At 46.5% G+C, this 24,941-nt stretch overlaps 1 protein-coding gene across 1 annotated transcript; it reads left to right on the top strand.

Annotated features, from left to right (window-relative positions):
• The first annotated feature begins 2,114 nt into the window (after positions 1–2,114).
• Positions 2,115–24,740, top strand: golgb1 (golgin B1). Its single transcript, XM_080850907.1, has 22 exons — positions 2,115–2,174; positions 3,055–3,142; positions 3,992–4,171; positions 4,618–4,740; positions 5,209–5,370; positions 6,399–6,521; positions 6,958–7,071; positions 7,634–8,402; positions 8,690–8,769; positions 9,396–9,465; positions 9,877–14,354; positions 14,555–15,240; positions 15,370–15,793; positions 16,105–16,338; positions 16,620–16,762; positions 17,235–17,958; positions 18,390–18,574; positions 19,163–19,322; positions 20,263–20,345; positions 21,074–21,145; positions 22,890–22,980; positions 23,461–24,740. The coding sequence occupies exons 2-22, from the start codon at positions 3,062–3,064 to the stop codon at positions 23,596–23,598; spliced, it is 9,120 nt and encodes a 3,039-aa protein (XP_080707033.1). The 5' UTR covers positions 2,115–2,174; positions 3,055–3,061; the 3' UTR covers positions 23,599–24,740.
• Positions 24,741–24,941: the final 201 nt, after the last annotated feature.

Here is a 24,941-nt window from a genome sequence, read left to right on the forward strand (position 1 = left end):
TTTCATACGGCTAGGTGATGGTTTGATCCTGAGAACAATGCCAGTGATGGCACTCATTAGTCATTCACATACTGTATGTGATGCCTCATGAGCAATTATCTGGAGAAAAAAATAGAAAGGCTATGCTAATAATTCAAGGCTACGTTGTCTAGATTCCCTGTAAAACAAGGGCAGTGTTAATTGTCAAGTCAAATCAAGTCAAACTTGTCAAGTCAAGTGAAACTTACATGTAATTGGAAAATGTACAGCCTGACACAATTTTCAAAATAAACCTTTTAACCTGTTAATTTCTAGCAAGCATCCGGTGAACTTGAAAGGAAGCAGCCATCTTACATTTCCTTCCTTATATTGACAATGAATCACCTTATACTACAGTATAACAATGAAAACTGCTGTAGAACTTACAGGCATTTATACAATGTCATATGAGGCTGACCAATTTGATTTAAATTAAAGTTAAAAATCATACACTGCAATAAAGAGTTTTTTTTATTGTGAAATATATTTGGGCTACTGTAACAAGACTGTTTAGGTTACCACAGGAGTATAAAATACAGTATAACTTCAAATATTCGATTTAGAACATAGTTATCGGGAAAAGCAAGCTTTACAATGATTTCTGATCTTGTTATTTTGTAATCAGTAGCAAAATGTAACAGAAATGTGTTTTGTATTGGCTCATTATAACACGTTTTATAATAGTGGGTTAAATGGAACTATATTGTGTATGGATAAAATAATCGTAATACAATGCAGTATTGGTGGTGCATGGGTTGATTCCTTATCAACTTGTTGTCATGAGCTGATACAACCTTAAAAGAGTTCCTGACTCGCTGACTTAAACTACAGATCCACACAAACAAAACAACAAAAGAAAGAAAAACTCTGAAATAGTCAATAAATGTCTAGCGTTATCTAGCATGTTGAATAATCAAATGTAGAAATGTGTCTTTTTTTCCTGTGTCTTCCAGGCTTGACAATCAGCGGTGGGTTGTGTAATCACAGCTCAAAAGTCTTGTTTTTGGCCCCTTAAATGGTACAGAAGAAGACAGAACGCTTTAATGCCCCTTTCTGGGTAGACCCATGTGCTGGGTATAAGTAGTGGCTCAGCACATGACAGCGTCTCCCCTGGTAGTTATAGGAATATATCTCTGCTACCTTAGAGCACGATACATTTAAGTAGTGGTTAGGGTATGAAGGCTGAAGTGCAACAGTTGCATAAAAAAATACATGGTTACATTCAAATACAGTATGTATATTAAAAAAACAACTTTTCTAGCAAAAATAAACGCGTATGAAAAAAGTATGAATCAAAACTCATGGATATGATACAATCTACATTATGTCAGTGTATGTATCTGCTCTGTGCAGTTTTCTCAAAGCCGTCCATGATTGGTACAAAAATGATGGCCTGTAACTTGATCTAAACCTAAAATAAAAATGTTTTTTTGTTGTTGTTGTTGTTGTTGTTGTTGTTGTTGTTGTGCAAAACCCTCATTTAACTCTTTTCTGATAAGCTGTCGATGGATCCGAAACGACCAACGCTAAGGGTTTTTGTCCTCATCTGTCAATTTCATCGCTGAAGCTGCGTGTCACTGCCGAAGATGTCCCCTGTGGCACTGGGGGTTTGACTTTCTTGCCCCACCTGTTCAGGTGTCTATAGACGGACCCGAAGGCTGCCGAGGTGCCCTGCGCAAACAGTGAGGTCCACTTCGCCACCGCCACCATGCACCTCACAGAACTTGAGAGAAACTGTGCACAAAGTGTGGTGTAGTGGGCAAGAAGCAACAGGCTGCGGCCCAATTGCTTGCCGTAGTTGACGAGCAGGTTGATCCTGAGGTCAAGACCGTTCGCTCTGTGTTGCACCATGGTCCACGGCGTGAATAAACTAAATTATGTAGCAGAATTAATCTATACATTCATCGAGATCATGCTCGATACATGCTTAAATGCCGCACTTCACACTTAACAACACAATCCCCGGATCAATGTCGTGCCATCGGAGTATTGGATTTTACAGACGGTCCCTTGCTGTTGAGCAGCACGGAGTAGTCCAATCGTTGCTCAGTAAATTTTGTTTCCGGGATGTTTGGTGATGTGGCTTAGCTTAGAAATTCAGGAGAAGGATTTTCTGAAATAAAAAAAAGCAATCCGTCCACGGAGCACTCACACAGGTAAGTGTAAAGATGTCAACCAGCAATGACTTCTCATTCCTTCGCCAGGCGCAGGGAATGGCTGTCATACACACAAATATTGCAGCAGAAGAGTGTTACAATTATCCTCAATAGCTGCTGTTTACCAGACAACACCGTGCGGCCACTTCTAGGTTAGCTAGCTTGTCTGCTAGCACGTAGTCTCATTGGTGAACGTAATGCACTCTGTTCGAAATAATACCAAAACTGTGCATGTGCAAGTCACAGTCGTATCGATGAATTCATACCTTTAATATGACCCATGCGATAACAGTCATATATGGGTTGAGAAAGTAAGACATCCATCTCGCCAATCTTTACTGTTCTGTAGACAAAACCAAATGACGCAGTCGCAGTCGTATGTCCTGCTATTTCGGTGGTGTTCGGTTCTGGCCGAGATTTACCGAATCTTGTGGCTTGGTCATTACATGATTAAACATGAAATCGATTCCATATGTAAATTCATTACTTACATAACACCCCGTGCACGGTCTTCGAAAACTGAGGAAAGCGCATATTGTCAGTATGTTGTGTTCTTCAACGGAATACTTTGTTGCAGATGTCAAATTCAATCAAGAATGCATTTTAATTAGTGATGAAGTCTGTCTAGATCATGTCATACGAGCATGACTATCTGGTGTTTTCCCCACCTGTCTTTGTGTGAGAATTGACCACATACTGTTTTAGATCTTTGTGTTTCACCTTTACGTGATCTATGTAACCTCACTGTCTGACTTAAACAATCTACGCCTTTCTAAACACAAGTGGAAAGATATCCAGAATTCCAAGGGGCTCTTATTTTAATGCCATACTTTGCTTTGGGTTTGAAATGAACTGTTTTGCGTGCTGCTGCTGCTCTCAGGGTCATCATGCTCAGCAGACTGGCCCAGGGGGTGAACTCCGTCCTGCAGGAGCTCTCTGGAGAGGAACCTCCCGACGGGACCCCACAGGTGAGGTTCCCCACTGTAATGACCTTTGGCAGCTGGTAATGCAGTAACATCAGTGCCAAGGACATGGGTTTAGATATAGTTCTAGTTCCTGCTTACAGCATAAGAAACTTCTGAAGAGAATGGCTTCACTGTACTCTGTGCTTGTATTCATATGGAACTGGAGGCTAACTCAGATAGGTACTGACACTTGAACAGATCTGGGTTTGTTCTGGCGTAGGCCCATAGTACATCATGTCCAGCTGCGTTTCTCGAAAGCGTTGTTGAGCAACCATCACGGTATCCGTGGAGAGAGAGTGTTCAAAATAAGCCTCTCTATCATTTAACCGTGGTCGTTGTTCAATGACGTTTTTGCGATCAAATTGGACGTAGGAGAAAGATTTAAGGAGAAATGTTTCCACATCTGCTTTGAATGTGCAGGGCAGGATGTTTGTAGCACTGTTATCTAAGGCAAGAGGTTTGTTTTGAAAATGAAGAACAATATGGTCTTTTCTGTTAACAGGCTTTCAGTGTTCAACCTTAGCGAAAACTACTTGTGCTCTTAGTTCAGTCTCAAGCTTAGTGTATGTCTCCTTGGCGGCTCAGTTGTGAGATGATATTGATTGAGAGAGTATACGGCACAAACACTAAGCTATGCGACATACACCACACTTAAAATCCTTAGACTAGTTAGATAGGGACTGCACTTAAATTTTAATATTTCACAGATCATTTTGCTCAGAGCCTTATATAAAAGTACTTAATCTTTGTGCTCTGTTGGATTTGGCTCAGTTTTCAAACTATAACCTACAAGCTGGAGCACAGAGGAGAAATAAGCAATCTTTCCTCATGTCCTTTTCTGCCCTACCCCAGGAGGGCCTAGTCCCCCAGCCCCTGCCTGATGGAGGTGATGAGGCAGCCCTGCAGGACCCCGGGGTCCAGGCCGACGAAACCCTGGAGACGCTGGCCCAGACGGAGCAGCTGGTGGTCCAGCTGAAGGAGCTTATCAGGGAGAAGGACCACCAGCTGGCCAGCACCGAGAGACAGCATAAGGTGAGAGGGCCTCTGGACTGCAGAGAAGAGTAGAGGGAGGGAGGGAGGGAGGGAGGGAGGGAGAGAGGGAGAGGGAGAGGGAGAGGGAGAGGGAGAGGGAGAGAGGGAGAGAGAGATTGATTAGATAGTGAGGTGAAGTGAGAGTTTGTGTTATTGGGGAATTTGGTGATATTTGGCTGTTTGAGAGAAAATTCGTTTTAACTGCAAAATCGAAAGGAATTACTGCTTAATAACAATATTATAATGGCAGCAAATGGTTTAGGAAAGGAATTTAATTTTGCCGTTTTGGTGTCCTTCATTGAACCACACATATATCATTGTTTAGTCTATTGCATGTATAGCGATGAGCATTATTTTTGGGCAGGAATTTGTGTGTGTGTGTCCATCTGTCTGCGTGTGTGCATGCATATGTGTGTTCACGTGTGTGCGCATTGCTGCACTTTCAGGAAGAGAGAGAAGCCGGAGATGCACGTTTCACAAAGCTCAAGCTCCAGGCTAAAGCCAAGATGGCGGCTCTGAACAAACAGATAAGCGAGCTGAAAGGAAAGGAGGGGCTCAACGTCAGTCAGGTAAAAGAATATAAAAATAAAGTACTTTTGTGTCCAATGGATTATGTTTGCCTTCTGTGCTTCTCTATTGAGACCTTCAATAAGGGTTGAGTGCCATTTACACAACATCTGTATAACACAAATATGTTGTTCTCCACAGAGTAAGGTAGTGAGAATAAAACCACATTCAAGTCATATGTGAGTCTTATAGCTATGAGGAATCACTATAATTTTCCGCCTTTCTCACTGATAAGAAATGCAGATTAGCGAGAGGAGAGAAGAAATGCCTTAACAGATAGCTCTTGTTTGGCTCTACTGTGTAATGAAGACAAAACACCTATTGACAGCGCCTGCTGTGCCGAGACTAACACCATTCACAATTACTGCCTGGAGACACCGCTTACTCCTCACAGCTCGTCCCCACCCATTAAACCAAGCCCCTGCGCCGCTAATGTCCATATTTGTGCAACTGTTCTTGTGTTTTCCTAGAGCTCAGAGGGGTCCTTCACTGTGGGGCCGGGCGTGGAAGAAGAGCTCCATCAGCTCAGAGCCAAGCTCCAGGAGGAGGAGTCGGGCTCTAGGACCCTGCAGGAGCAGCTTAAGGCAGCCGAGCAGCTCCTGAGTGAGAAGGAACAGGGTCACGCCGAACAGGTTAGCCTGGCTCTCACACTGTCATGACTCTGGATGCCACGTTAAACCCACATAGAACAGGGTGTCAAATAAAACAATAACAGTAATGAAGGGCTAGACTTGTGTGTGCTTAAGATGTCTTTGTCTCACAGCACTGACTGCATGGATTGGGACAAGGCGTAGTCTTTTTTTGTAGAAGCCTCACCCTCGTTGTTACACAACTTCTCTTTTTCATATTCTAAAAATACTCAAATTAGTGTACGGTACAGTGCCGAACATCATTTGTTTGTGGTTTCTTACTGGTATGGTTAATGTGGAGGAAATATTCTGTGAAATAGTGTGGCCTGCCTAAGGGTAAAACAATGTTTAGTTAGATTCACACAGCATGTCATACAATAGTATATATAATTAAAATAACAATATAATAATAACAATATATAATACATGTCTATACCAAATACAAAGAAAACACAAATGGCAGAAGGGCTTTCCCAATGAGTTCACATAGTTTCATTTTCAATCCAGCTTGTCCAGTCAAATGTCAACAGAATGTTACATTATAACAGGTGTCCATCTTGCTAATTAAATGTCCATCCGGAGTCGTAGGCTTGCTAATGTTTACTTTTTTATCATCATGGAAACAACGACGGAGTGAGTGAGCCATCCTTAGATAATGTCTCCAACAGGAAGGGAATAGGGCTTGAGAAATAAAATGTGCAGTCTGTTCAAGTGTGCACTCCCAAAAATAGTCCTGTGTTCATACACATACTCAGTAAATAGGAAACATACTGGCTTGGACCGAGCAATAAGCAATCCAGCCAATTAACACAATTGTTTCTGGAGCACGGGAGGGACGGTGTAATTTGATTGGCTGTAGAGCTCAAATTTGGTCAACTTTTTGCCAGAATCACAACATCTTTGAACGCTTTCAGTTACAGGCCTGTCCTGGCGTGAGTGCTGAGTATCTTTTCATGTGCAGTGTCAAAGAATTATAGTTGAATCCCGCGCGAGATCAGGTTCAATGAGTGTTGTGCTGCTGTCGTTCTCAGGTACATCGTCTGCAGGCTGTGATCGGAGAGAAGGATGTTCGCTTTCAGGAGCAAATCCAGAAGCACGAGGAGGAGCTGCTCACAGTGTCTACACAAGCTCCAGTGGACACCGAACTACAGCAGGTAACCCCAGCCTCCTCCTCTGGGTCCCATGGTGCATCTGATTACCTGGTCTTGGTTTGCTCCAAAGGGACATTGTGACGAGGTGCCGTTACTATGGTTGCGGATGAGCTCTGACTGCCATACGAACGATTCTGGCTCTTTGCTGTTGCGTTTAGGGTGCAGGTTTGGTACCCTGTAGACCGGGTTCGAGGCCGGTTGGAGAGACTGCTCTCTTCCTTCGCCACAGACATAAGTCGTCGTTTTAGAAATGTGTGGGGCTGTAGTGTTATGTTCCTTATCAGATAGTTGGTGCAAGCTGGCAGGCTGCAGGATTGGCCTGTAGACTGATTTTTACTGTAATTAAGTGTTAGTCATTTTCTCCCATTTGCATAGCACTGGATGTGTGGTATGTGTTCCGCTAATGTAAACCCTGCTCTGTGTTTGACGATCTCTACAGGCGCTGCGCTCATCTCAGATACGGGTTGAGGAGCTGGAGGAGTCTTTACATTCACGCCAGCAAGTACTGGAGATGCTCCAACAGGAGCTGAATAGTGCTGACCAGCAGAAACAGGTACACACACACATGCAAACATAGACATAACCATAAACATTACCATAGACATAACACCTTGTGTATAAAAATGTCATGTTTATCAATGAAATGTAAAACCTTTATTAATGCTTCAATTTCTCCAACCTTTATTAAACCTTTATGAATGGCAGTTGCCCAGCTTTTGGTATCTTGCTTTGAGTGTTTTGCTCTTGGTGATGGTGAAAGTATATTTCCAACAGCAAAGCTAAAGCAGCTGGCCTTTCCAAATCCCAAATCACACCTGGAAATTGAAGTAATGAAGCACAGAATGTTCTGCCATACTTTCACCTCCGCAACTAAATCCTAATGAATGACTCAGAATGACTCAGAACTACAGCAAAGATTCAGCCTCTTTTGCTTAGTTAAAAAACAAAACTGGGCAGTAGCCTTTACTGCAGCATTGCAGTGCCTGTCTACATTTAATATTTATTGTAGCTTAACTGGTAAAACAAGACGCTGAAAATCACTGTTCACTTTTAGATGAAAGCATTCAGTGAATTAATGATTGTAAATGTAATGTCTATTTTTTTTCCTCCCATAGATCCTGACCACACAGTTCCGTGAGATGGAGCAGGAGCTGGCAGACAGAGGCAGACTGAGGGAGGAGGAGAGGCAGCAGTGGATGCAGCATGCAGCCCAGACCCAGGCTGAGCTGGGCTCCCTGAGGGCCAGCCTCGAGGCCTCTGAGAGGCAGAGGGAAGCCGAGGCCCAGCAGCGGGCGGCGGAGACGGAGGAGCTCCGCGGAAAGCTGGACGCCGCTGGAATGGAAAGGGGAAAGAGCGACGGATTAGAGGCAGAGCTGGCGGCGCTGCGAGCCAGTCTGGAGGCTGCGACGAGGGAGAGGGAGGAGGCGGAGAGAACGATGGAGGCGCGCGCAGAAGCGAGAGACGCAGAACTGGCCGAGCTCCGAGAGCAACTGGCGTCCGCGGAGAAAGAGAAAGAGGAGGGGGTGAGGAGAGAAGGGGAGGAAGTGCAGAGGCTGGAGGTGGAACTTGCTACCCTCAGAAAGAGCCTGGAGGCGGGCATGGAGACACAGGGCGAGGGGGTCCAGCTCAAGGAGACTCTGGGAGAGCTGTGGAGGCGATTACACTCTCTGACCACTGGAGGGCCTGTAGAGGAGGGGCTGGTGGATGAGGGGATGATGGAGGAGGGGGTGGCGGGGGCGGCAGTGCCTGCCATCCCCAGTGACCCCGGAGAGTGCCTGGCTGCCCTTCAGGCCCTGGAGGCCATGATGCATCGTCTGAGAGCGGAGCGGGGGGAGAGAGAGGCACAGCTGGACCAGGTCACGGTCAGCATGACTTCTCTGAGAGGTATGGTTGTTTATTAATTACACTGCAGTGTTTTAGGTGCAGTACTAAACAGCCTGCACATCTTCTGTGTAAAATTAGTTTACACATTTGCACAGGGTCAGATTTGACCTTGTCTTTATTTATATTCTAGGCACTTTATATTTATGCCGAGTTTTTTTACATTAAATCCTAAATCTGCTGAGAAGTAAAACTGCATGTTCTAAGGTCAATAAGTGGTGTCTTCCTGCTAATAAGAGACTGTAGGGGTCCTATTTGTTCAAATGAGATTTGAGAGGTTTTTCTTTCAGGACAATTGGATCAAAACACAGCTGAAAGGGAAGAAGCTGTTGCCAGGATACAGGAACTGGAACAACAAATCAACATCCAGGTTAGTTTCAGTTTTATTTTGTCTTTGTTGAAATATGGTTAGTTTTAAGATGTGAAGATATCAAGAACATGAATAGAATATTGTAACATCAAATATATACAAAAAATAATATATACATATGATACTCTGTATACAAAATAAACATTACATAGTCTCATAAGAGACAAAGGTTTGCACAAGCAAATGATATGGGTGTCAGAAGAAAGGCAGACTCACCTGTATGTCATCATGAGACATGCCCTCATATCAGGGGCGACGGGGCAATCCCTCACCCCGATCCCATTTGGCCGACAAGAGGGGAATGGCTATGTAACAGCAACCAGACAGACACACAGACACAGATCGAGGTTAATACACAGATAGCCCAGCCCACCTCCTTAGGTCTATTCAGCTTTAATCCGCTCTCCTCTGACTGTCTGTTATGACTGCAGCATTGACCTTCATGCTAGAGCGTCTACTTAACTGCTATAGCAAGTACGATAACTTGCACTCTCACAAGATTGACATATTAAATTAACAGTCCCCAGCACGGAGCTGGTCTTTTTATGGTGTGTTTGGTTATTTATATGCCGTTCTGCCACTGGAGAATTAAACATAATCCCTTGTGCATGGATTCTCTCTCCCAGGTCACCGGTGAGTCAGCGAGTGGCCATGTGACTGACCCGTCCCAGGAGGATTTGATGAGGGTGGACACAGGTGACTGGTCATACAGTCTTTTGTTTGCCTATGTTGCTGAGAACACAAAGCAAAGGGACTTCGACCTGCTGCTTCCCCTGCCTACTGTCAACACAGACTTTTTATTGATTTGTTCACCAGTAATTGATTGTATTCCAAGGCCCGGTTTAAAATGAACACATTAGAAAGTTTTGAGCAAAGTTATTAAATTGTTGTTGTTTTTGTTGACACAACCTCTATGTGAATGCATAGCAAAACCTGATAGACCTGTTCCAATCCTTTGTAACTTAAGAATTTGTTACACCTTATACTAAATTACTGAAATATGTGCACTATGTTAATTCCATTTTCCTCTTCATTCATACGTCTTTATCCCCGAATTCTTTATCAAATCCTGTTTTCTTTCTGTTTACTTTTCTCTCTTAATCTCAGGCACAGCAGAAGGACAAGTTGAGGTCTCCAGCCTGCAATCAAATATCGTTGCCTTAGAGCAGCAGCTGCGAGAGAAAGAGAATGAACTTGTTTTCCTCAAGGACCAGCTTGCTGTCTCAAGTCAGCAAAAAACGGAAAGCCACGAGCCTGGTAAAGACCAGTGTCACGAGGGCACCTATGTCACGCAAGACAGCGCTGCAGCCCTGCCGGATAACCTGGACGACACAACAGAGGACGAAACGACACTCTTGGCAGACGAGTCCTCCATTATGTTCACCTCCGCGGATACCGAGAGTAGCCCTGAGCTCCTCCAGCCTCAGAATGAATCTCCCGGAGAATCCAAAGGCGCTTCTTCAGATGAGATGGTGACTAGCAGCGACTCTGAAGTGGCCCACAGCAGTTGGACCCTCTTGGAGGCCGTCAACCAGGACGGAGGTCAGGAGTGGCCCTCTGTGATGCAGGAACTGAGCCAGCTACAGTCCTGGGAGGAAACCTCTGAGCAGGATAGGTCCACTTCCTCCATCGTACAGGTGGAGTCTTCCTCAGTCATTATTCGAGAGACGCTGCAGGTGACCGTTGGCCAGCAGATGGCTTCCCTTGTGGAGGGAGAGTCTGGTCCTGGTCAGGCCTTTGCTCAGGCCTTGGCACAGGAGCTCCAGAAGAAGTACAGCGAGCTGCTGGCTGAGCTGGAGAGACTGAGAGCCTTGGCCCCTGAATCTGAAGAAAAGGCCCGGGGGCTCGAAGAGCACCTCAAGTCTGTCACTGCCAGCAGGGAAGAGGCGGAGACCAGGGCTGGGGGCTACGAGGAGGAACTGAAGGCTGTGAAGGCTGAGATGGACAGGCTGGCACAGCAGGTGGATGCAGCTAAGGTCCTGGAAGAGCAATTATCCAGTTTGGAATCAGACTCTCAAACCAAAGAGCAAACGATCCTCGGTCTGCAGGCAGACTTGAATCAAGCTCAGCGTTCGCTTGCGGAGCAAGAGGGCCAGGCGAGGATGCTGAGCGCCCAGCTGGAGTACAGGGAGCTTACTGCCACAGAGCTGGAGCAGAGACTCAGGGACGTGGAGGCGAGGCTGTTAGAGGTCACCCAGGTCGAGGAGCTGGCGGAAACGTCCCTTTGTGAAAAAACGGCCGAGATCGAAGACCTCCAGATGCGCCTGACTGAGAAGGAGCAGGAGATGATGCAGCTCAATGACAGCATGAACGCCAAACTGCAGCAGGCTGGCGAGGAGAGCTTCCAGGTTTCCAGTGAGGTCGACAAGCTTAAACAGCAGATTCTGGAGATGGAGAGTGTGTCTGGTGAACAGGGGAAAGAAGGAGCAGAAGGAGAGAGTGATGCCGCCCACGACAGCGAAGAGCTTGTCGGATGGCGTAAAGAGAGAGAGGACTTGTTACAGCAGGTGTCTACTATGAAAAAAGACGGAAACGTGATAAAGCGGAAACTGCAGGCGGCTCTGGTGCAGCGTAAGGACCTAATGAAAAAGGTTGCTGCTTTCGAGACTCAAGCAGAGAAGGCTAAAGAGCAAGGCGAAGTCGCAGAGGTGAGGACCAGTGCCTCTCCAACGGAGGAGGTGAGTGAGGAAGAGGAGGAGAAGCACAGAATGGGAACGCTGCTAGAAGAAGCCAGACAGACGTTAAGGGGCAAGGAAGAGGAACTGGAGAAGCTTGAACATCAAATGTCAGAGCTGGAGAAAGAAAATCAAAGACTGGCTGAGGAGGTTAACATTACGAGCCAGAGCACGGGGCAAGAACAGCAGGGTGAGGGAGAGAAGGCAGGTCTGCAAAGCAAAGTAGGATCCTTAGAATCTGAGCTTGAGAGGGTTCAGAAAAAGCTTCAGGATGCCGAGGAGTCACGCAAGGACACCATCCGCAAAGCTAAAGAGAAAGACCGCCATCACCGTGACCAGCTAAAACAACAGCGGGTGGACCACAGTGCGTTGCTGGACCGCTTTGAAGGTCAGAGCGGACAGCTGAACGAGTTGCTTAATCACCTGAAAGAGCTTGAGGAGATGCAGATGCTAAGAGGGGATGAGGAGGCACCACAGACAAAGGTTCAAGCTGAACCTTTAGTAGAGAAATCAGAGAAATCAAGCTCCGGTGATTGGGTCCAGGAAGACTGGGTGGACTTCGCTGCTCCTGAGACAGAGGCACAGCAGAAAGAGGCAGAGGACCAATCATCAGCTCCAACAGCAGCAGCAGCAACAAGCAGCAAAGATGAGGCCACCCTCAGAGCTCTCAGGGAGGAGATCGAGGCTGAGCAGGCTGCCCGTGCGGAGCTGGACGGCTGCTTGAAGGAGACCCAGAGTACTCTGTCACTCAGAGAGGCTGAGATTCTGGAGCTGGGTCAAGAGTTACAGACGCTGAAGGAAAAGGACTCGCAGATCGATGTGCTCTCCACTGAGATGGAAGCCCTGAGGGAGAAGTGCGTCCAGGCCGAGGTTTATGCCGAAATGCTGAAAAAGGAAGTTGAGGAGGTCACGGCAGCTGCCAAGGCTAGCCTCTCCGACTCTGCCTCTCCTATTGCCTTGCTGCAGGCTGAGGTGGACGAGTTCAAGCAGTTCCTGAACGACAAGAATGATGAGATCATGAATCTGAGCCAGCAGCTGTCTGACCAGAACACACTACTGCAGAAGATGCAGGAGACTGTGTCTGAGAAGGACCAGCTTAATACCTCCCTCCAGGAAAGCTTGGCAACAGAACAGCAGAAGAGTCAGCGGCTCGAAGCTGAGGTCCCATTGAGGCAGGAGGAGGACAAAGACAGCAACGCTAAAATCCAACATCTTCAGCGAAAGCTACAAGCTGCTCTCATTTCTCGTAAGGAGGCTTTGAAAGGGAACTCGACACTAAAAGAAGAGCATGCCGCTGCAGAGAAAGCTGTGGTAGAGCTTCAGAAGAAACTTGAGGATAGAGAGGTGGAGCTCAGCAAGCTTAGAGCAGAAAGGGAGAGGCTAATTGAGGAAGTGGATCGAAGCCTGGTCGAAAACCAGAGCCTGGGAGCTTCCTGTGAGAGCCTCAAGCTAGCCATGGATAGCTTGCTGAGTGAAAAGGAGACTTGCAGACAGCAGGCTGATTCGGCAAAAGAAAAAGCTGCTCAAGAATCCCGCGAATGGGAGGAGAAGGTGCAAGGCTTGAAAGACGAGTACGAAACTCTGCTCAAATCCTACGAGAACGTCAGCGACGAGGCAGAGCGAGTGAGGCGAGTTCTCGAAGCGGCTCGCCAGGAGAGGCAGGAGCTGGCCGCCAAGGCTCGTGTCCATGACGCTGCCCGACACGAAGCTGAGAAACTGGCAGAGGAAGCCCAGAAGGAGGTAGACGTCGTCAAAGACAAGATGAGGAAATTTGCAAAGACCAAACAACAGAAGATTATGGAGCTGGAGGAGGAGAATGAACGACTCCGAGAACAAGACGAAAGGCCTGGGTTTAGAAGGGATGACAGGGAGTTGAAGCAGGAACGTCAGAGAGTTAAGGAGGAGTTGGAAAAACTCAGAGTTGAGTTGGAATCTACCAAGTCGCAACGAGACTCATTGGAACAGCAGGCTGTAGATCTGAGGCAGCAGCTGAGTGAGGAGAAGAAGAGGGTAAATTCAGAGATGGTATCTTCAAGCACAAGCGTTGTGGTGGTGGAGGAGGTGGTAGTGGCACAGGAGTCAAGTGTAATCCTGACTGAAATGGACCAGGGTGTAGTTGACAGTCCACCTCAGCCTACCACAGATCCTGATGAGCAGAAAGAACCACCACAACAGTCTGAAGAATCTGTAGCACAACTAGTGGAAACAGCAGAGGAGTCACCAAAGATTGACGCAATTGAAAATGCGCAGGACCAAACACAGGAGGATATGAGGGAGTTGGAGGCTTCTCTCCAAACAGCACAGAATTCAGTGAAGGAGCTTGAGGCTGCCCTTGAAGCAGAGAAGAAGTCGAGGGAAGAAAGGGAAGCTGAGATAACTGCCCTTGAAGCAGAGAAGCGGTTGAGGGAAGAAAGGGAAGCTGAGATCACTTCTCAGCTAACTTCCCTACAACAGCAGTTAAAGGGTGCCAAAGGGAAAGAAGATGTCCTCAAAGAGGAGATCACTACGAGAGAAGAGCAGTTGAAAGAGCTTCGTGTCAGTCTGGAAGCTGAGAAGGACGACCTGGAAGAACGTCTGATGAATCAGCTGGCCGAAATCAACGGCAGCATTGCTGGCTATCAGCAAGAGGCCGCCGACAGCAGGGACCGCTTAGCAGACCTCCAGCGAGAAGTCGAGAGGCTGGAGCGCGAAGGGGCGGAGTTGGAAGCGCTGGTAGAGAACGAGAAAGATCGAGGATGCCGGCTAGAGGAGGACAAGCGGCAGGCGCAGAGGGAGCGAGCCGAGGCGGAGGCAGAGACGGGGAAACAACGGGAGCTGGAGCAGAAGCTGAAGTCCGCCCAGAGGGTGAAGGAGGGAAGCCAGAGCCGAGCGCGACAGCTGGAGGAGCTCCTGAGAGACAAGCAGCTGGAGGTTAAACTTTAATTATGCACTTTACACCCTACATCCTTCATCCTACACTGTACATAGCTGAATTTATTGTTTGTTTGTATTGTATATTGCCTGTATATATTGTTTGTAATTATTGTAAATATTAGAGAAAGCTGTAAGATACCAGAATTTCCCCACGGTATTAATAAAGTATTTATCTACCTATCTATCTATCTATCTAGGTGCGGCAGATGCAGAAAGACTGCATTCAGTACCAGGAGAGAATCAGCGAGCTCGGGAAAGAGACCAAAGCCCTGCTTCTGATCAGAGATGAGGTCAAATCGGAGCTGGAGTCCTCTCGCCTGGAGACCGCAGAGGCACTCGAGGAGAAGGCCAAGACGGAGAAGGAGCTGTCTGAATGCAAAGGGAAGTTGGAGGAGACTCAGAAAGCAGCCGTTCAGGCGCAATCAGAGAACTCTGCCTTGAAAGAGGCAGCCCTTAAACGTGAGGCCAAAATCAAAGCTGAGGCTGAGGAGACTCTAGATGAGGTGAGGTACCGTCTCGGTGCGGAGATGAAACACCTTGAGCTCCAATTGGAAGAGTCATACCGGGAACGGGAAAGGGACGAAGAGGTGATCCAGGGGGTTCGACACAATGCTGATGTCGCCAAGAGAGAGGCCCAGGAAATGCAGGCCAGACTGGACGAGTCTCTGGCACGACTGACCGCATTCTCACGCTCCATGTCCTCTCTGCAAGACGATCGAGACAGAGTGATGGATGAGGCCCAGCAGTGGGAAAACCGCTTCCGCAGCACCCTCCAGGGGAAGGAGGCGGAAGTGCAGGAAGCAGAGAAAAAGGCTCATGATATGAGTCTACAACTGCAGAAGGAAACTACAAAAAAAGATGAGCTGCAGGTGTCATTAGAAAGGTTAGCATTGTCTGAATTACACTTTCCATTCAATTTCACATAACTGTTCCATATTATAGAACTCTTTAAAGAAAAAAATATATCAATTTATTATTTAATGTTTAACACTTATTTGCGTCTTTCCTGCAGACTACAGAAAGCAGAAGCGGAGTGGCAGGCCAGATGGGACGAGGTGGAAAAGAAGCACAGCGAGAGCATGGCCGCTCTGGAGAAGGAGCGAGGGGACCTGATGGAGTCCCTTACCCAGGCAGAGAGCTCCCTGGCCCAGGCACGCTCCCAGCTCACCTCCCTGGAGACGGAGGTGGAGGGCCAGCGTCCCAGGACCAGCGCTCTGGAGGAGGCTGTGGGGAAGCTGCAGGGAGCCCTGAACGAGTCCAGGGCGGAGCTGAGGGAGAAGGAGGCGGAGGAACGGAGGCTGGGCCTCAGTCTGGAGCAGCTGGAGACAGATCTGCGGGCCTCCAAGAACCTGACGGAGTCGCTGCAGGCTGAACTGAGTGAGAAGGAGAAGAGAGAAGTTGAACTTCTGGGGGAGAAAGATCAGGCAGTGACTCAGGTAAATGTAACAGGAATATAGAAAAATATTTACGGTCACTGAAGATAACCAGGTTTCTTAACATGTTTTATAATGGTTCTATACAATCATTTTTTGCTATACTGACTGCATGCATGGTCATACTCGAAATAAAATAAATTCTAAGAAGGTTTAAATATGAAGTTACCCCATTTTAATAATGGATGTTACAGCCATGTGATGTATCTTGTCTTTTTGCATTAATGTGATAAACGAAAAGTCTTCCACGGTCACAGAACTCGCTTCCCTTTTTTCATTGGGTTAAATTGTTTTGTTACTCATATTGTACCTAGGCTGTGGAGGAAGCCAGGAGGGAAGCAGACCTGAGAGCAGAGATAGCTGAGAAGGAGGTGGAGGAAAGGAGAGAGGAGGTGCGAGACCTGAAGGAGAAGCTCCGTAAGGCTGAGGAGGACGTCAAACACAGCAAAGCCCGTCTGGAGGCCTTCACCAAGGCTATGGGCTCCCTGCAAGACGACCGGGACCGGGTTCTTACCCAGTACAAACAGCTGGAGGAGCGCCATCTGCAGGTATGTTAAGGCACTACATGCACTTCAGTAGTCTGCTGGTTTGGATTTGTCATGGGAGCATTTGTTTAGATACTTACAATTTTTTTCAGGATTTAGAGGGAGCTTTTTTTCTTCTTTATTCTACATCAGAATACATAATGCTGGCTTTTAAAAAGAAATAATTATCTTGTTGCATCTGTGACATTTAATTATCACAAACATTGGCATGCCCACTGACTCAACGACCCCAATTTAGAGTCGATGCTATTGTTTATCTAACCGACCTCATTCTCACGCCACAGGTTATGATGGAGAAGGACGGCCTCATCCAGGAGGCCGCAGGGGAGAACAACAGTCTGAAGGAGGAGACCCGACGCCTGCTGGTCCACCGCGACGACCTCCACGCTGAGAAGGCCCAGCTGGCCGCCAAGCTCCACAGCTACAGGTGGGCAAACATAGCTAGGGAAAATATTTAACAGGGTAGGGCCAGTGGTGTAGTGGTCCTTGGAGAAGTGGGTATACTCTTATTTATTTTTAAGCAGCCCAAACAGCACAGGATAAACACCCTGTTTTGAGAAGTGGGTATACTCAATGCTGACTGAAAAATAAGTGGGTATACTCCGTATACCTGCGTATACCCTGGACTACACCACTGGGTAGGGCGGAATCTATGAAGCAGCACTATGGTTTCGACTGAGCTAAATACCAGTCAGAAGGGTTTTATCACTTTTATTATGATTTTAATATTTCAAGAAGCCTATCGGAAACATCAGGTTCTGATACGATGTTGACCATTATTTTATTGCTCCTGCTGCTTGCTTTTATTGATTTTATGTAAAGCACTTTGAATTGCAGCTCTTGTACGAAATGTGCTACATAAATAAAGTCTTACTTACTTACTTACTTACTTACTACAGGGACGAGCTGAACCAGGTGCTCAGCATGAAGGACTCCCAGCACAGGCAGCTTCTGGCGGGCCAGAGGGAGCAGATCAGCTCCTTGGAGCGGGAGAAGCAGGAGCTGGAGGCAGTGGTGAGGGACCTGGGCGGCCGGCAGCATCTCGGCAGGGAGGCTGTGGAGGAGGAGGAAGTAGAAGGGGTGATTGCGGTCGAGAGGGAGACTCTGAGCCGGTCGAGCGCCGCCGAGAGGAGGCAGGAGGTGCGGCGGGACGCCCCTGGCGCGGAGGTGGAGAAGCTCCGGGAGCAGCTGGAGGCGGCGAGGACTCGGGCGGAGGACCTGGAGGAGACGCTGACGATGGAGCGGGAGGTGCAGGCCACCGACTCCAAGGAGCTGAGCGAGCTGCGCTGGGAGGGCGGCGTGCTGCGGACGGAGACGGAGACGGCCGAGGAGCGCGTGGCAGAGCTGGCTCGCGACCTGATGGTGGTCGAGCAGAAGCTTCTGGAAGAGAGGGAGGCGGCGGCGAAGATACGGGCAGAGAACCAGGCGTTCGGGCGAGCCATGAGCTCGCTGCAGGACGCCAGAGACGGGGCAATTAGTGAGGCCAAGGAGCTGAGGCGCAGGGTGGAAGAGATGGCGAAGGGAGGGCAGAAACCACAGGCGCCCTCTAGTGGCGGCTCAACGGGAGAGGTGTGGAGTCTGAAGAACGCCCTCTCTGCCCTGCAGAACGAGAGAGAGAGACTGGTGAGAAACACATGTCGTATTAGAGTGAACTTTGGTCATTATACTGGAATAAATAGTGCAGTTGCATACTGAGAGAAGCATTTTGCATATTCAAGTGTCCTTTAAAATCCTAAAATCCTGTTTTACACCGTTACAGTAATGGAAAGCAGTTAAAACACTATGCCAAAATGTATTACAGTAACATTGATTCACAAAACCATACGTTGAAACATTGTTCACTGTCAAAATCATACAAATTTGTCTTGATAACGTGTGTTTCCTTATACCCAAACTGAGAGCAGCAAAGCAAATCCTAAAGTCCTGCTTTCGTTATGCAGTAAAAAACTATGCTAAGATGTATGACGTGTCATTGCTCCACAAAACCATATTAAACATTGTTCACTGACAAAATCATAATGTGATAACGTGTGTTTCCGTCCTCCTACCTCTAGTTGGAGCACTTGCAGAGGCAGGATGCTGAGCTGACCCTGCTGCGCTCCGGGGACGTGGCCAAGTTCATCCAGGAGCTGGCCGAGGAGAGGAAGAAGGCTACAGAGAAGGTGGAGAGGATGGGTATAGAGATGAAGGAGAAAGATGCCCAGCACGAGGTGGCCAATCAGGAACTAGAAGTGCTTAGGTATGTAAGCCATAGTATACTTACCTGTGAGGTGAAAACTATTTGTGTGGATTTATCTTTAAGCATTATTGGAAACGTATTGATTCATAACAAATGTATCTGTTGTGTCTGTCTGTGGTCAGAAGATTGACCTCAGTCGCCAGTGCGTTAACCACGGTGATAAAGTGATCTCTTTGCCCATGTTTCTTCTTTGGCCGACCTCAAGCAGATGGGTTTCTTCCTGCCTAACAGGGAGTTTTTTCTTGGCCCTGTTGCCATTGTGCTTGCACTAAGGGGGTTCAGGCTCTGGGCTCTGTAAAGCGCCTAGAGGCAATTGTATTGTTATGGCGCTATACAGTAGAATTTAATTATTTTTTTTTAGATTTGTTTTTTGGCATTTTATGCCTTTAATGGATAGAATAGTGCAGAGTTGGACAGGAAATGATAGGGAGTGGACAGGAGAAATGGCATCGGGCCGGATTCGAACCCGTGACCTCCTTGAGCTTCAAGCCCGAATGTGGTCGAGGCTACTGTGTGAGCTACTGTGCCCCCCAATTGAATTTAATTCTTTGCCACCCTGTCCCACCCTATGCCACCCTGTGGCTGCAGGCTGGAGCAGGTGGACTGGCAGGACCAGGCGGAGCTCCTGAAGCAGCAGACGCTCGCCACCCTGTCCGCTCGCGACCAGCAGCTGCGCCAGATGGCGGCCATGCTGGAGGAGGCCCGGGCCCAGCAGCCCAAGGTCATGCAGGAGCAGTACCAGAGAGAGGTGAGGGGTCCACTCATATATTCACTACACTACACACAGGAGCAGTACCAGAGAGAGGTGAGGGTCCACTCATACACACACACACACACACTACACTACACTACACACAGGAGCAGTACCAGTACACTAACCCGGGCCCAGCAGCCCAAAGCCATGCAGGAGCAGTACCAGAGAGAGCTGAGGGGTCCAATCATACACACACTACACTACAAACACAGGGCTACATGCACGAGCAGGACCAGAGAGAGGTGAGGGGTCCACTCATATACACACTACACTACACACAGGAGCAGTACGAAAGAGAGGTGAGGGGTCTACTTATCCTTGAGCAAATGCACAGTACACTACACAGGGCTACGTGTTCATTTTACTGGTATGTGTGCTTCCTTGTGTATAGTTCCAAGTCCACTGTGTTGGAAGCACCATCTCTACCAGTTAAAATACGAGACAATTAGTTAAAAATACATTTTAAACTATTGAACTACTATTGCTTTGACTACTATTACAGTGAGCAATGTTGATGTTAAGACTGGGCCTCAAGCAGTTACAGAACATCTGGCTCACATGCTAGTAAGGGATGGGAGTAATGATGGGTCATGGCACCAGTCGGGTTTTTGTAATTGTCAATAATTGTGTCACACAAATCAACAAAAGAATCCAAGAAGTTAATCAGTCTGGCGAACACTTGAGAAAACCTGTATGAGAATCAGTGTGTTTCCTAAATTCAGTTTAATGACTGGAACAAGTACTTTTTACTGTCAAACTTAAACATGCTATATCATACAGAAATGTTCAAATGGGTATGAATTATTATTAGACAATGTGATAACTGTGGGCACCATTTAAAATCCTTCACGTGATTGTGACTCAAAAATGTTATTATCAGCTGTCAAAGAATGTATGCAGGCAATGATACGGCTTGTGTGTGTGTCCTCTGTAGGAGAACCTGGCAGACAGCGCCCCCGGAGGTCCTCAGGAGAAAAGTGAGAACTACAGGGCAGAGGTCCTGGAGCTTCAGCGAAGGTACCCAATCAAAACAAGTCATTTAAGAGGGAAACATTTTACTTTAAAGAGACCTGAGACAAAGTCTGCAAAAGCCCAAACTACACTGATATGGTGGTAGTGAGCAGAATAAGAAAACTATTTGAAATGGTGGACGTGATTGCACACAAACAGAAAACCGTGAACTACAACTATCACTGTATCGACATCTAGAGGTGATTTTATTTCAAGCAGTTCAAGCAGAGTTGACTATGGGGTGCGGTAAACTTTGTCAGAGCTAGCCATTGTAGTATATGAGGGACTTGACACTGCAAATTATTCTTTTTTACCACTTAAAAGAATAAATAAAAGTCTTGATGGCAAAAATGAAATTCACCCAGGGCTAGCCTATCAAGACTAGTCTTAAACAGTTTCACAATGAAGAAAACATAACATTTCTGGCAGTCTAGGATCTTAGGGTATTACCACACAGAGCAAATACAGTTTTTATGTCATACACACACACACACACACACACACACACACACACACACACACACACACCCACACACTACCAAAGACACACATGGAAACACAAGCTCAGACATGGACACACACACACACACACACACACACACACACACACACACACACACACACACACACACACACACACACACACACACACACACACACACACACACCAGAGTCTGTGACCTGGCGTGAAGATGTCCATGTTGTAAGCGTGGCCTGTGCTCTCCCCCTGTCAGGCTGGATGAAGAGCTGGAGCAGAGGACAGCAGTGGAGGAGCAGCTCATGGCAGCCCAGGACCGCCTCAAACGGTACGCCCCAAACGACCCCCCCATGACCCCAATGAAAATCAGCAACCCTGCAGTCAGCTTTTAGTCTTGTCGTTTGTTTCTCTAGTCCAGGGGTGCCCAAATTCTTTCTTGTCAGGGGCCAAATATTAATCGGAGTGGAGGGCCGCGGGCCAAAACCAGAGTTTCATGTTAGGTCATGTCCCATTATATTGAAATGTATTGCATATGTGTACCCAATTAACATTACCTTTAATGTACATACCTGCAAACTCAGAAGGGCTAAAAAAAAAGGTGACCAACCAAGCCCTGCCTGTAGGGGGGTCTGGGGGTATCCCCCCAGATTTTTTTGTTATTTTAACATGTAAATTAAGCATTCTGGTATACTCCAAGACGAAAATAATGGGGAAAGATAACATTTGCTTCAGGTAAAAAAAGAAACATTTATTAACATATCATACTAATTTTATGTAATCTATTAGTATACACAGGGAAGATAGGTAGGGGACTTCTATAATGGCCAATCAACTAACAGCAAGTTAAAGGCTAATAAACATGATTGCAGGCAACAAGAGTGACTGCTGATGTTTCGATGGAAATACTCCCATTATTTTCTATTTGTATCCGTCAAAAGAGAAAGATATAACAGTTACGTGTAAGCTGTGCCGTGGAAACAAGCGCCGTGACAGCACTTGACTCCAAAGGCTACCTCCACAAACATTTGTTAAGCTAACACGAGCAGGTGAAACTTGTAGCAACTAGCAAGAGAGCGTCATGCCTTGACCTCAACTGAAGGACAGACTGCCCCAACTCAGATAGAGAGAGAGAGAGAGCTTGCACATTGACTACTGGTTGATTTCATATTTCATATCAACATTCTTTACACAAACATAAGTAAGGTACTTACAGTTGGCAGTTGCTAAACTCGTGTTGACATGTGTGAATTTGAACTCATGAATATGAACTTGTTCTACCTTTTCCCATTTATAGGCCTACATGTAAGTTGAGAAGACTATAACATCAGCTAGATAACTAGCTATCATTTCATGCAAACGGAGCTCTTCCATTTAAATCGTTTAAGGTTAAGGTAAAAGCTAGCTAGTTAGCTAGCATAGCAACAAGATAACCATAGATATGGATCTGTATTGACAAAAGGTCAATAGCGCCCCCCTTGACCCATCTGAAACAATGTTAAAACTGTGGCCAAGCAGTGAACTGCAACCAGTCTTAGTTAAATATGACGTTGAAACAGAGACCCTGTTAAAAATGGGTTAAAATGCTGTCTAACGAATGACGTTCTAACTATAATTCTGACCGGAGCGCGGGCCAAAATAAATCCAGCGCGTGCCACATTTGGCCCGCGGGCCCCAAATTGGGCAGCCCTGCTCTAGTCAGACATCAGCCTGTATTGTGCTACCAGACATGTGGAGGCCTAACTAGGTTTGAGGTTGTCTATTGTCTGCTATTTTGACAGACTGACTCAACTTGACTCTTTCCTCTCTCTCTCTCTCTCTCTCTCTCTATCATTATCTCTCTCTCTCTCTCTCTCTCTCTCTCTCTCTCTCTCTCTCTCTCTCTCTCTCTCTCTCTCTCTCTCTCTCTCTCTCTCTCTCTGTTTGTGTGTGTGTGTGTGTGTGTTACTATATTCAAACAGCCAGGCAAAGCTGAACGAGTTGAAACAAAATAGAAGGGATTATTGATGAAAGATTCCACGTGAATATCAAATAAAAGTATTCTACTAATCTGAGTGCCTTCCTCCTGTGTTTAGGTTTGCACAGGCTGAATGGCAGTCTGCACCAGAGGGCCGATTCTCTGAGACGGCTGTCCTCATTGAACCACCAGAGGGTGCTGTGATACGGGTGAGCATGCTTTTAGTTGGCCTGTTATGGTGTCCGTTATCTTGTATTGTATAAACGTAATGATCATATAAATTTTGCCTTCCTGTGTTTTGTAGTTCAGCATATTTACTTCTGCATTACTGCCTTATTTGACTCTAATGTTTGTTTATCTTCCCTTCCCTTCTCTTTTTGACCACCACAATCTTCCTCTTCTCTCTCTCTTCCCCTTTACTCTATCTATTCATCTGTCTGTTGATCTCTCTCACTTTTCTCTTTGTCCCCCCCCCCCCGCTCCATCTCACCCTCTCTCTGGTTCTTTTTTTCTCCCCCCCCCCTCCCTCAATCTCTCTCTGTGTCTCTTCCTCCGTCCCCCTCGCTGTCTCTCTTCCTCTCTTCCTCCCTCTCTCTGTCTCTCTCTCTCTCTCTATCTATCTCTCTCTCTCTCTCTGTCTTTCTCTTTCTCTCACTCTATCCCCCCCCCCCTCTCTCTCTCTCTCTCAGGGTCGGAGTGGCGGACCCGGCCTGGTTCGAATGCTGAGGGCAGGGTTCTGCTCTCGCCAGCGTACCCCTCTGCTTGTGTCTCTGTACCTGCTGACAGTGCACGTGCTGCTACTCATGTGCATGGGAGGCTACCTGTGAGAGAGAGCGCCACCTAGGGGTCAGAGAGATGAACAAACACCAGCAAGACCTCAGAAATGATGGTTATGTACAAACCTAAGGGCCATATTATTCCAGCTCCACCTGGATTTGATGTCAAGTCAGTTGGAGGGTGGATTGCTAACATGGTCCTTGGCCTTTCAGAACTACTAAATTCAGGTTATAATGTGTAATCAACAAACACCAAATTAGCAGGGTAGATAAAATACATAGTATACACATTTTAAATATATCAAATAAAAACTTAAGTTTAAAACTTAAACTTAATAAAGATAAGCACGGCAGCTGTGCACTACCTCGAGATCCATGTCCTTGCCTGCGTTTGGGCACTTCCACACATTTTATGAAGGGATGTCAGTCTGAACCTATAAGTGTCACACCTACCATGTTTGAGCAAGAACTGCGGACACTTTCTTGTATATGAGGTGCCTTGGGATTTTAGTAAAGGGGGCGCTGAGCTTCACGGTTTGTTCATCTCTCCTTCCCGCTCTTCCCCCTCTTTGCTCACGACCAGCCATCGCCTCGAGCTGCACTAAAGGACACTGTCACATGAAAAAAAAAAAAAAAGAGACCCCTTTTCTACTACATTCCCAGTGATTATGAGCAAGTTTTTAAATTATATTTTATTTTTAGCTCTTTATTCCTGAAAGGGAGAGCACATAGAATAGTGGAGGATGTGCAATGGTGTGTTTCATTCACCTTGCCCTAGAGGTGGGTGTGAATACAGACACACAGTGTGTGTGTGTGTCTCTGTCTGTCTGTCTATGTATGTGTGTGTGTGTGTGTGTGTGTGTGTGTGTGTGTGTGTGTGTGTGTGTGGTCATGGGATTCTACTGTATGCACCCAGTATTTGTACAACAGTGTCATCACCCATGGTGGACTAGTTTGCCAAACCTGTGCAATACTGACATTACCATACTTTAGATTGGTTCCTGGGGAGTGCCCTTTTACTTTACCTTTAATCGTGTTAATCTGACTCACTCATCGTCTTGACCAATCAGTTTAAGGTTAATTTTATGAAGCTCGATAGTACTACTACCGAAACTGTACTGTTATTCATGACTTTTAGAATAATTTGTTCCATGATTTGTACCTTTGCTAATAGACTGAATCTTCATGTCTCATCTAAGTGTACCCCTACTGCTGTATACTATAATTGACCATATGTATGGCTGTATACTGTAGACTGTTGTTTGGACGGTTATGTTGTTATTATCGACAGTGGAATTTGAAGCACAGCCCAAAGTGGGCTAATTATTTTATCTCTATCTGAAATGTAAAATACACTTCTGCTTATATTTCCATTTTATTCTGTCTTTAGGGCT

The sequence above is a fragment of the Sprattus sprattus genome (genome assembly GCF_963457725.1).
Source record: "Sprattus sprattus genome assembly, chromosome: 14".
NCBI classification, from domain to species: domain Eukaryota; kingdom Metazoa; phylum Chordata; class Actinopteri; order Clupeiformes; family Clupeidae; genus Sprattus; species Sprattus sprattus.